The sequence below is a fragment of the Cyprinus carpio genome, chromosome A14, assembly GCF_018340385.1.
Source record: "Cyprinus carpio isolate SPL01 chromosome A14, ASM1834038v1, whole genome shotgun sequence".
NCBI classification, from domain to species: Eukaryota; Metazoa; Chordata; class Actinopteri; order Cypriniformes; family Cyprinidae; genus Cyprinus; species Cyprinus carpio.
Window position 1 is genome coordinate 2,688,701 of NC_056585.1, and position 13,532 is coordinate 2,702,232.

At 33.9% G+C, this 13,532-nt stretch overlaps 1 protein-coding gene across 1 annotated transcript in view; it reads right to left on the minus strand.

The window, feature by feature from the left end:
• LOC109065888 (protein diaphanous homolog 1) overlaps nucleotides 1-13,532 on the minus strand; it is a 77,915-nt gene that overhangs the window by 6,478 nt on the left and 57,905 nt on the right. The window contains 9 exon segments of the mRNA XM_042769650.1: nucleotides 435-487; nucleotides 5,083-5,261; nucleotides 6,349-6,513; nucleotides 6,801-6,925; nucleotides 7,219-7,348; nucleotides 7,608-7,847; nucleotides 8,072-8,173; nucleotides 11,030-11,124; nucleotides 11,240-11,338. Coding sequence (XP_042625584.1) covers nucleotides 435-487; nucleotides 5,083-5,261; nucleotides 6,349-6,513; nucleotides 6,801-6,925; nucleotides 7,219-7,348; nucleotides 7,608-7,847; nucleotides 8,072-8,173; nucleotides 11,030-11,124; nucleotides 11,240-11,338 — 1,188 coding nt within the window.

Here is a 13,532-nt window from a genome sequence, read left to right on the forward strand (position 1 = left end):
ATATATATAGTATGATATATTTTTTTTTTTTTTTTAAATAACTGTTTTGAATTAAGAAAACAAAGCTGAATTTTCAGCATCATTACTCCACTCTTTAGTGTCGCATGATTCTTCAGAAACCATTCTAATATACTGATTTGATAATGAAAGATTTGATACTGATTTGATAATAAGAAACAATTTTGGTTGTTATCAGTGTTGAAAACAGTTGTGCTGCTTTTATATTTTTGTGGAAACCATGATACATTTTATTTTTCAGAATTCTTTAATGAATAGGAAGTTAAAAAGAATAGCATTTATTTGAAATAGAAATGTTTTTTAACATTATAAATGTCTTTACTGTGATAATAATATATTGATTTTTTGCATTTTGTATTCCCTCAACACTAGCAATCCCTGGACATGATAAATCAAAAATCTGATGCGTGTGTTACCTGCTTGTCGTGGTCCTCTCTTCCTCTTGAAAGCAGCTCCAGACAGAATGCACCTCCACAAAAAAAACACACAATACAACACTCACAACATCAAAAACACAAAAATAACACATAAAACACACACACACAAAAAAAAATAAAAAAAAAAAAATATTCTCATCACTAACACACACACACACACACACACACACACACACACACACACACACAAACCTCACATTAAGTATTACTGTTGAATGCATGTAGAATTTCAGATCAATAATCTCAGCCACAGTGATATCAGATGAAAGAGGAGCAAAGGATCATGGGAATGTAAACATCCTCAGAGACACAAGTTACAGCAGACGGCGCCCCCTATCTTTTGCACACTGATGCATTAACCTACATAACAACTGAACCAAGAGCAATACTGTACCACACACACACACACACACACACACACACACTAGGGGAAGGACAGCATGATCTGAAAATAATTTGTGTAAAATAGTTTGTTGAAAGTGCGTGTTTTCATATGGTGAACAGATTTCAGGGTTGTTTTCATGTGTGTATAGACAGATCAATCAGGTCCTCTCTAAACAACAAGGGTTAAATATTTATGGGTCTAATATCCCCTCCCCCATAAACACACACACACGCATGCACCTCCCCCATAAAAACATGCAGACACACCATCCTTCATAAGCTTGCACACACATAATGGACCAATAAGATTGTCTAACAAAAACACTGTGCAGCCCAAACACACACACACACACACACACACACACACACCACCTGTACGCGCGCGCTGTACCAGACGCCCACAACACACACACACACAACCGACAATCACACACACACAAACACAAACAACCACACACACACACACACACAGTCTCACTGCTAATCCCTGCAAAAAACACACACCAGCCATGATGGTTTTGCATCTGACCTGACAACCGACATCTCACACGACACACTTAATTTTTAAATCAACAAACAACACATATACCAACACTCATATATTTATGCAGTGGCACACACATTATATATATATATATGAGGTATCAACTATAGGAACGGCACACTGTGTTGTGTGAGAAAATCTGTATATATATTTATAATAATATCCTTTATATATATACGATATATATATATTACGATATCTATATATGTAGTATTGTAATGATGTATATTTCATGTATGTATGTATGTAATAATAAATACCATGGTTACCTTCTGCTGATTGCAATATTAAATTACAACACAAATATTAATTTACAACATAACCATGAATTACATAACAACAAATAAAAATTAGTGATACAAATACCCAAATAAATTATAATCGTACATGGTTTTATAAATAAGAAGATTTATATATCATATGGATATTTATATTAAACCAGATTATCTAGGTTATTAGTTACATTTAAAGAACCGTGAACCAAATATCTAGAATATCATATTATATTTAATAATACATTAATATTTAATAACAAATAATCTAATATATATCTGATATTTAATTCAATATTAATATAACTATATTATATATATAGTAATATATAATAAATATATATATATATATTATTATATAGATATATATAAAATGATATGAACAGTGAATTAAACAAATCTTTCTCTACTGGTGTTACTATGCTGAGAAACATTGCTTAAGTTTAAACTACTTGCATTACTTGTACTCAGTGTATTAATATAAATGAAACTAAATGTATATATTTATGATGATAAATACTTAACAAATGATAACGCATGCTGATGAATTAGAATTTATTATTAGCATTTTTGTGTTTTATTTAATTTAGTTTTTTTTTATATAATTATTACGATACTTTAATAAAAAAAAACTTAAACTTCTTTACATAAAGTAACCATCAATCAGTCAATGCATTCATATTTATTAACATTAAATAACAACAAGCAATACATTTGTTACAGTATTTATTAATCTTTGTTAAGTTAAGGTTAGTTAATTAAACTCTTCATTGTTAGGCCATGTTAGCTCAGGTCAATTAAATAATTTTAACAGATACAGCTTTTGATTTTTATAATGAATTAGTAAATCTTGAAATTAACAGTAAGATTTATAAATGCTTTAAATGTTTTTTTTTTTTTTTTTTTTTTTAGTTCGTTAACTACATAATTAACTGATGTTAAAAATTTAACTTTACTGTAATGTGTTACCTTGATTATTGTGCATGTCATTTCCATTAGTTCAAAAATATTGATACACTAAAGGAAATATTTGTACATAGAAAAAAAATATTTTACATTTCAGGGCCATTTAAAGAAACTAGTTTGATTAAAAAGATGATCAAAAATGGTAACCGGTTATAGCATCTATAAATAAACACTAAAATTTTGACAATGAAACAGTTAAATTCTATGTCATCTGTTAACTAACTGTAGTATTTTGGTGGAAACTGTGTTTACCGTGGTCAATTTTTGTAAGGGGCACATGATTCAACTCAGTCTGTTAGTGAAGCACTATAATTCCCCTCACAGACAGATTCTGGATGAATATTGTTCCAGTTTTGGCTGCATTAGACCATAATCAGCTATTAAACTCATTCATAGTCCATCATCAAAATAACAAAAAACACAAGAACAACAACAACACACACAAAAAACACACCAAAACATCTTTCCACACACAGAGTATCTAATACACAACACTGACATCTACCGACCACCCACAGGAGCTGCTGTTGTTGGAGTGAGTGTGTGTGTGTGTGTGACTAATGTGGGGAATACTTTTATCCATCTAATTCACAGGGTTTACTGATAAACTAAAGATAACTTGTGTGTGTGTGTGTGTGTGTGTGAAAGAGAGAGAGAGAGAGCGAGAGAGAGATGAGAGAGACCGAGAGAGAGAAGAGAGAGAGAACGGGAGACGGAAGAGAGAGGAGACCGAGGAAAGAGAGAGAAGAGAGAGGAGAGAGTGTGTTTGAGAAAGTGGGAATGTCAAGGACAAACATTTCAAATATTTAACCCTGAGAACCTCATGTGTGTGAGACAAAACACTCATGGGAGAGAGACAAACTTATGTGATCTTATAATAATCAATATTCTTTATTCTATTCATTGTTTCTATGCTTGTATTATATATTTATATACGCTCACGCTCAACTGACATTCAAATCTGTCACCTGTATGCAAATCAAACCTCATAAATTACCAATGGATTTGGTCACTTGATTTAGACTTTAAATGGTGTGAATGTGATTAGATTATAAATAACACTTGCTTTTATTGTCTAATTAAATGACATCCAGACATTTTTAAGTGTGTCTTCAGTCCAGATATTGTCTGGCCTGCTGCAGGTGAAACATTGTATGTCACAGTTAAGCTGATATGACTGATTTGTTAGCTGCAAAAGTGACTAAACTTGTCTATCTGCTGTTTTTACAGCACTTTACAATCAGTGTTGCTACTGAAACTATGAAAAAATAATTCCCACTAACGAAAAAAAATAAATAAAAAAATTAAGTATTAGATAAAAACCTTAAAATTAAAAACTTCAAGGAAAATTGCAAATCTAATCAATCCAACTAAAAAAAATAAAAAAAATAACCAAATATAAAAAAATAAAAAAACAAAAAACAAAAAAAATAAACAAAAAAAAATTAAATAAATAAAAGGAACTTAACTAATACACAATAACTAATAACTATGTTTAGAAACTAATATATAACCACTTTGGTTAACATGAACTAACATTAAACAATATTTCTTCAGCATTTATTCATCTAAGTTAATGTATTCAACATTTTTATATTCTAAAGATTAATGAACTAAAATTGAGAATGAACAACTGCATTTTTAATAACTAACATTAATAAATGCTGTAAATATGTTGATCAGCCTTGTACCTGTAGGGTAATGAATTAACTAATGTCAACAAATGAGACTTTATTACGATGTATACACTTTTTAGACACTATTCATACACATACACATACATACACATTTTTTTCTATCAACCTCCCTCAAACACACAAACACACACACACACACACACACACACACACACACACACACACACACACACACACACAGGTCTGCAGAAATAATAAGAGTGGAAATTTGGAGAACTAAAAAACCAAACCAAAGCCAGAAAAATAAAACAAAGACAGAGAGAGAAACAAAAAAAAAAAAGAGAAAGAAAGACAAACAACACACATACACACACACACAAAAAAAAAGAGCGATAGAGAAAAAAAAGAAAGACACACACACAATCCTGCACATATAGAAAGAGAGAGAGAGAGAGAGAGAGAGAGAGAGAGAGAGAGAGAGAGAGGATGAGAAAACTGTGTTCACGATGAGGACTTCTATTTTATTAGATGTACTACTGTGGCCAAATGATTTCACATGATCCACATTAAATGTTGAGTGTGAATCAGAGTGTGTGACGGGTGAAAAAAGGAGAAAACTGTGTTCACGATGAGGACTTCTCAGAAGAGAGAGGCATGATCACAGGAGAGCTAGACAGATTTTTTTTTCCCCAAAATGGTCTGAATCTCACAAGAACATGTCCAGGTCATATTTCACCCCAAAACCAAGAAAAGAAAGGAAATTATATTTGAAAATGCTGTTTTCTTATAGTTTTGAGGAGAAATGTGACCCGGATATGTCTCACACGCACACACACACACACACACAATGTGAATCTTTACCATCATTGATGTTGGGAATCTGTCCAGCGTTCATTCTCTTCTGTTTCTCCTCCTTCTCTTTTTCTGCTTTCTCTCGCGCCAGTTTGGCTCGACGAATCTTCTCCTCTGCTTCTTTCCGTTTCTGGTTCTCTTTCGCCGCTTGCTGTAAAACAAGCACACACAAGTTAAGTTGTGACCTCAAAATCACTGATTCACATCTTGATGTGTGTTTGTTCAGCTGAAGGAGAATAAAGTTTATACAGCGTTATAATGTACAGATAAGATATGTGTGCGTGTTTTTGACATGGAGTCTCAGATCCCTTTATTATCCAGAGAATATAAGTATGTCTAGACAAAAGTCTGTTTTAATATACTAAACAGACTGATGACTGAACCATCTGCAACACACACACACACAGCACAGGCACTCATGTTTGTATGACTACTATCTGTAGATTAATATTATTATTATTATTTTTTAAAGAAATTAATTTAATTCAGCAAGGATGTATTAAATTGATCAAAAGTGACAGTAATTTATATAGGCGTTTTATAATGTTAAAAGATTTCTATTTCAAATAAATGATGTTCTTTGAACTTTCTGTTAACCAAAGAATCCTAAAAAAAATTATCATGGTTTCCACAAAAATATGAAGCAGTACAACTGTTTTCAACAACAACAACAACAACAATAATAATAATAAATGTTTCTTTAGCAATGAATCAGCATATTAGAATGCTTTCTGACGGATCATGTGACACTTAAGACTGGAGTAATGATGCTGAAAATTCAACTCTGATAACAGGAATAATAATATATAATAATATTTCACTATATTACTGTTTTACAGTATTTTTGATTGTATAAACACAACCTTTGTGAAGAGACTTCTTTAAAATATTTTACCAACCCAAACCTTTGAACAGTAATGTTGCACTTGAACAAACTTTGATTACAGACATAATAAACCTTACAAAGAACATACGATGTGTACATTTGTTTCTTAACTGAATGAAACTCATAATCTTTTTTACACTTTAACCTGTTGAGTCATTTGCAAGTAAAAAAAGTAAATAGGAGCCATATTCATTTTATATGGACTTGAAGGGAAACGTCCTGCATTTTAAAGATTAAAGGATCTCAGCGCTGTACATTTAAAGGTCTTGACTTAAATATCAATTAACTTATTAACTTTTATCCAAAGTAAATATCGGTCATATTTTCAGTCGACCGCCAGTTGTGTTCTCACCTGGAACATGTTCCTGAAGTTGTTGAGGTCACCGAAGAACTCTTCTGGACTAATTTTCTTGGGGTCGAACACAAAGTATTTGCCCAAGTCCTCATATTGCTTTTCCATGTTCTCATGCATCAGCTTGAGCTTCACGAATTGCTCCTGAGCTGTCGCTACAAAACTGTACACAACTTTGTCAAGGAAAATCACACGCTATTATGATTCACTGCAACTCTGCAACTTGTGTAGGCATCAACATTTATTTTTATACTTACTAAAACAAACATCCTGAATGGATGATCATTCATGAATTCATAAGCTCATGTTTGTTCTGGAACCCAAACAGGATATGATGTCACAATGGATCAATGACACTGTATTTTTATACCACTGTTGTTTGAGGGAATAACCGTGGAAACCAAAGTGACACTTCCTGTTATGTCACAGGCCCGGGAGGAAGTAAAGGATATGGTCATTTTCTCTACGTATTTGTCTCTGTCGCTCTGCGGAGGGGGGAACGTCTCAATGTCTTTCTCCAGGTCTTTAATCTGCTTCCCCATCTGATCTAGATTCTTCTGAAGCGTCTCCGCCGACACTGAGAGAGGAAGAAAACATTATAAAGATAAACACATAACTGTTCTGAAATGAGATTAGTAGCACTCTAGCATTCACACAAGCTTTTAATGATTTTGAAAAGTTTTTTTTCTGCTAACCAAGGGTGCATTTATTTGATTAAACATACAGTACAAATGTGAGAAATGTGAAAATAGTAAAGTGAAATATTATGAGAATTTAAAATAACTTCTATTTGAATATACTGTAAAAGCTAAATTTGAATGCTAGTTTATATAAAATAATAAAAGTACCATCAGAGGGATTGAGACAGACCTTTGCTGGCTTTCTCCACGTGGGTGAGCTCCTCTGAGAAGTTCATGACCTCAGGATACTGCTCTTGACATATTTCCGCCAGGAAGTGCAATAGAGTCTGTTTCTGATCGGCTGATTTAGTGTCTCTCAACTAAACAAACACACATTTGTTCACTGCTAACTTTGTGGGGACCAAAACATTAGGCACCTTCCAAAATTTGTACAAACTGTTGTCTCAAGCGATAAAAAGGCATAAATCCCATGTTCTTTAGAAAGAGAACTATTAGATATGTTAGATAAGCTATTGCCTGACGAAGTAGGAAGTAGCTTGTTTAAAACACATCAGATGCACACAAAATATAGAGTTGACAGCATTTGTCAAGCTCATTGATGCAGATGTTGCAAATCACCTTGCACAGGTAATTGATGCTGAAGCCGAAAGCTTTGGCGTTGCGTGATCCTGCGTTCATGAAGTTTCCCAGCAGCAGCGTGATCTCCAGCAGTTTGGCGAAGCCCTCACTCTTCTGAAGCTCCTCGCAGGCGGCCTTTACTGCCACTAGGTCTGGCTTGATGTTATTCACCTGCTCATCAAACTGAAGCTTGAAGAGGATAGAGCTCAGACGGGGCTTCAGACGCTTCACTGTACTGATCTAGAGACAGATATACACATGTGTGACTGTTTATGAGAAGTCAATGGAGTGCTGATGTATTTTTGTAAGCCGAAACCCAGAAACAGCACTTTTGGTTCCATCAAGTTTTTTTCGATGGTTAAATGCCTTATGTATATAGAGTATTTTGTAGTAAATCCCACTCCAATAATCTTTGTTTTATTTACAACTTTTTACAGGAGTGTTTGTAAGTGTGTGTTCCTCACCACAACAACTAACCATACACACCCAGCCACCCCCACGTACTCTTCCATCACTTATAATAATTAGCACAGTTGTTCCTGCTCCGGCAGCAGCTTCAGCATACTCTGAAACACACACAACAGCTGTTTACCACTAGGTAATGACTCGGGAGAAGACAACGCGCAAGTTTTGCTATTTTTGTCCATTTTGGTTTGCCTACCAAAATTTTACAAATACAGTTTGGCAACTGCATAAGAGACATAATATAGAAGTCCTAAGAAAAAAGAGAGAGAGAAAAAAAAGTTGCATTTCTGAGGCAAAACAGAATATTCTAAAAAAAACAAACAAAAAAAAAAATTGTGTGGGATTCTATAATGGTAGCATTGCACCGATATGTAAATTTTGGCAGATAACGAAAACCGATTATTCTTCATATTTTAAAAGCCAATAACCAATTTGTTGGCTGATAAATCAAAAAAATTCTATAAATTCTATAATTTAATAAAATTTTTGAGAGCCAGATTACAAAAGTCTCACCATTAAAAGTAGAGGTTGACCGATGTATCAGTTTTGCTGATTAATCGGTACCGATAGTTGATTGCTAGAACTAACGGCTATCGGGAAAAATCCATGCTGACAGTTTTTCCCGGTTGCGTCTGTTACTGGAGCGGCTGAGAAGATCCGCTATCATTACATTACTGACAGTACGAGAGCGAGAGCGGCTTCTAGAGGCATAAATCACTGACAGCACGTGCTGTTTGTTTTGACACGTGACACTGCGCGCCACACAGAGTGGGACAAAGGTTTAAAACAGACAACGGAACTGTGTGTAGGCTATACAGTACACTATAATGCATGTTTTCATATCATTACTAAGTAATTAATTTGTTGACTAGATGCTGGATCAGAAAGAACAGCAGTATGTTTGCTGTCAAGGCTGAGAGGACGTGAACATTAGCAGCACCTCAAATGGTTAAAACAATGTGACCAAAACACACACAAGTCTGACCCAAATGTTTAATGTCATGGTTGTTACCATTTGCATTAGTCTATATCCAGCTGGTCACATTAATGCATTTGTTATCCAGTGAAGTTGCAGATTTAATGCTGTGACGTGAGAAAGCAAACTGATTTGTTTGTTCATCCAACAGAAATCCTGCCGTGCCACAGAGTGCCATTCACATAGCTTTCCACTGAATTACATTATATTTGTCCCAAATCGTTGTTAATGTACATAAAGACTTCACCCTGGGCTGTAAAATTGTGTATTGTGCATTTTTCAGTGAAACGTTTGTCTTTCTGTGGTTCTAAGTCTGTATGTTTCATATAGAAAGCTATGAGCCTTTTCTTTCTGTTTTTTTTTTTTTTAAACACCGAACTTGAGACTTATATATGCTGTTTTCTGATCACCCTTGAAGTAAACTTTTGCCCGTTTGGTGATTAAATTAACTGTTTTAGACCTCTGCTTGAACTCATACTGCTTGACACGCTTTGTTAGTGGGTTAATTAGGCTATATGAGAATCTGATATTTCTACAACATAAACATAATATTACAGATTATATATTCAAAAAAAGACGCAAATGCACAAGTGAACATGAACCAATTTACATGCTAGGAATCCTGTTGTGGATGCACTCTTGCCTCTTCCTGTAACAACTTACTGAAACACAGCAAATAAACCCAAAGAATTCACAACTTTTTATTATGGCAGAGTTTTACCATAATGTTATGTATATGAAGCTGAAGAGCTGAACGAACACTGGTAAACTGATGCGCTTTGCTAGCAGCTTATTTAACTCAAGGAACCACATCCTATATCAGACTGACCAGGTATTTATACAACATAAACATACTATTACAACTTATATAATGTACAAAAAGGTGCAAATTCACATATGAACTCGAACTGAGTTGCACACTAGTCTGAATGTGTAATCTCTGTTGTGAATGCGCTCATCCTGCATGCATTATATATATGCATAAAATAAGCACAATATTACAACCTGCAATTGCACAATAGGCTGCAAATGCACAAGCGAACTTTACTGTGCTAGTCATGAATGTCTAGCTCCATTGTGAATGCGTTCGTAACAACATGCTAAAAAAGGCACACAAAGATTCCACATCATTATTTTACAGTACATGTTCTCATTATATTTTTATGTAGCCTATATGGCAGACTTGCCCTGCACATGTTGCACTTTAACTGTATTTTCCTTTTCGAAGCAATTCATAACCATCATGGTGAAGAATGCACATCTGAAGTGTCTCTGAAGGAAATAATGCATCATTTATCGGCTTATAAATATTGGCCAAATTTTCTTATTGGGTCGATAAAGATAGGACAAAAAAAATTACATTTATTGGTGATACCGATGTGGTGCCCGATTTATTGTGCATCTCTTCAGTATATAAAGGGGAATTGATTGGATGATGAGAAGTGACTCTATATGAAGCGGGTTGAAAAAATAAAAGGGGCTAATGATGTCATCCAAAAGGAAAGTTGTTTTTGAAGCAAATATATTAAGTTTTGATAAAATATTACGAAAAACATTTTTAGTTTTAACATGCACTGAAGATTCATTCACAAGAAAAAAAAAAAGAAAAAAAAAAGTAAACAGGAGCAAATTTGCTTTCATTTGATACTGAAGCGAAATGTCCTGCATTTTAAGATTAAGGATCTCAACACAGTAAACCCAAGGTTTTTTTTTTTTTTTTTTTGCATGCAAAAAAAAAAGAAACATGCATTATGATGTACTATACAAGTTAAGCCAGATTGCTTTCACAATAACTTTGAAAGGTCCTGAAGCATGTGAACTGAACCCTGTTTTTGAGTGGGCTTGTGACAAGCGTTGTGGTTTACTGGTGCACAACAAAATTCAGACTTATTAAATGAACCAAACTCCGATGTCAAATGGACATCAATGATCAACTTAAGAGTGGACTGAATATGACCTTTCCATACACACTCAATCATACCTGCACCATGTTTTCAGTGAGAACTTTCTCGTTGACCTCCAGGATGACATTCTTCATCTCTTCATAAGGCATCCTGTTTGAACCCAAGAATATAGCTGCAACACACACAGACACACACAGAGTTCTGAGTAAACAACATTATAAATGACGGTGTTAAACTAGTGAGATATTTCACATCTGAATGCAGATTCATGCTCGGCTGTTACTCACAGAGATTCTGGGATGTTTTGGAGTCGAGTACCTTCAACTCCTTCACCTTCTTCTTTTGAGCATTTTTCTTATCCTCAGATGCCTCTTGATCCTTCTTACCTAGAAAAAGAAAGAAAAAGAGAGAGAGGGTAAATATTAGAGTGTCTGAGATATCGGCCTCGTGTTCAAAAAGGACCTGGAAATGATGTTTCTTGAAGGCTGGAGCCATATCTCTCCCATACACACACACTCACACATACAGTGTTTCACTGTCCTCACAGAGAATAAATGAGCTGACATGACACATCGAGTAGTGACACCGGTGTCCAGGGCTTTTATGGGCTATACTTGATCTGTAAGTACTTCAAACAAGTTTCAAATTGTTATAATAATCATATATGCAGTTTTTATGACCATGCTATTTGAGAGACTAGATTGAATATCTATACTTTTAAAAATTAATTTGACATACGACAGCATTGTTTTAGTATTACTTATATACTATTACAACATTCAATAATTTATTAGATTTCACTTGTTTTAGTTGTAGCAATTTTAAGTTTTTTTTTTTTTTTTTTGTTATTTTGTGTTTAGCATTAATTTTATATCAGTTTTAGTAATTTGAGTATTTTTTAAAAATGTTATTTTTAAAATTTCTGTTTAGCTTTTTTTTTTCTATATTTAGATCTTAGTTCTCGTTTTATTAGGTTTTTCACATAATATTTATATTTCATTTTATTCCAGCTTTATTTAAATTACAGAAAACAATGTTTAGTAGTATTAGTTAACAATAAAACTTTAGTAATTTAGTAACTGCAATTTATTAATTTTATTTGTTTTATTTCTATTTCTAGTTTTAGTTTTTTTTTCCTATTTCTATTTTATTTCAGTTTTAGTACTAAAATGAATCTTTTTTCAGTTAGTTGTCAAGGCAAAATTACTAATTTTAGGTTTTTCATTTAATATTTATATTTCAATTACAACTCTTTCGATGACAGAACATTTTTAACAGTTTTGCAATTTCAACACTATATTGAAGGACTATTTAAGTGAACTGCAAAAAAGCAACTTTGATGATGAATTTTAAAAAGGTAATGTGCATGTTACTGTATCTGCATGCATGTACTTGATAGCAGTAAAAATGATATCATAACTCAAATTTACAAAGAAAAGAGACTCAACTTCATAAAGCATAGGAAGTATCTAATAAAGAAAAGAGATATCTCTGTGCACACACACACACAAGTTTGTTGGCATCTCTGTTCTAAAGACAGATTTGTGAGGAGCAGGAGGAGGTCACAGGTCAGAGGTCAGGACTCGGGGTCGAGAGTCAAACGCCCAACAGCTTTAATGTAACATGAAGACTGAAGTTCACACTACTGACGAGTCTCCAGAGAAACACCACACACACACACACACACACGCACACGCACACGCACACGCACACACACACGCACACACACACACACACACACACACACACAGCCTACGATGACCATCAGCTTGTGTGTGTGTGATAATCACTGAAACACACAATCAAGATCAGATAAACATCTTCATCTCTAACTGCAGTCTGGCCTGTAATTCTCTTCTGTCCTCTCACACTCTGTCCTTTATTCTTTCTCTTCTGTCTCTCTGAATAGTTTCTCTCCTCCATTTTCAGGCTCCTTTCAAACTGATATTTTTTTCTCTCTGTACCTGATTTCCGAGCAGTACATTCGTGTCTGGCATCTGTGTGTGTGTATTGAGTTACAGCAGCATATGGAAACGCTCAAGAGAGTAAAGCAGCTCTGGACTATATTGCAAACACACACACACACACACACACACACACACACACACACACACACACACACACACACACACACACACACACACACACACTTTCACTCTCAGTTTTACAAAGTAGTTCATAAGAATGGCTGCTCATGTTCACTTATGTAGCACACACAGAACTAAATGAGGATGTGCTGAAACATGTTTGTTTAGATATAAATATAAAAATTACATGATCCACGCCCAAAGGCTAAAATGAAACATTTACTTGATTTTATGAATGATCAATAAAGAATATCCTAAAACAACAACAACAACAACAACAAAAACAACAACAACAACAACAAAAAAACCTTAAATAATCCAGAGAGTAAAGCTAAATTTTTAGCTTTAATACATTTTTTCCTTTTTATTTTATTTTATAAATTCTACACACACACACACACATTACTTTTTATTGTTGTTATTTTACACCCATTTTACACCAAAGCACTTTGAATTACCACTGTATCTGAAATATGCTTAATAAAATAAAAAT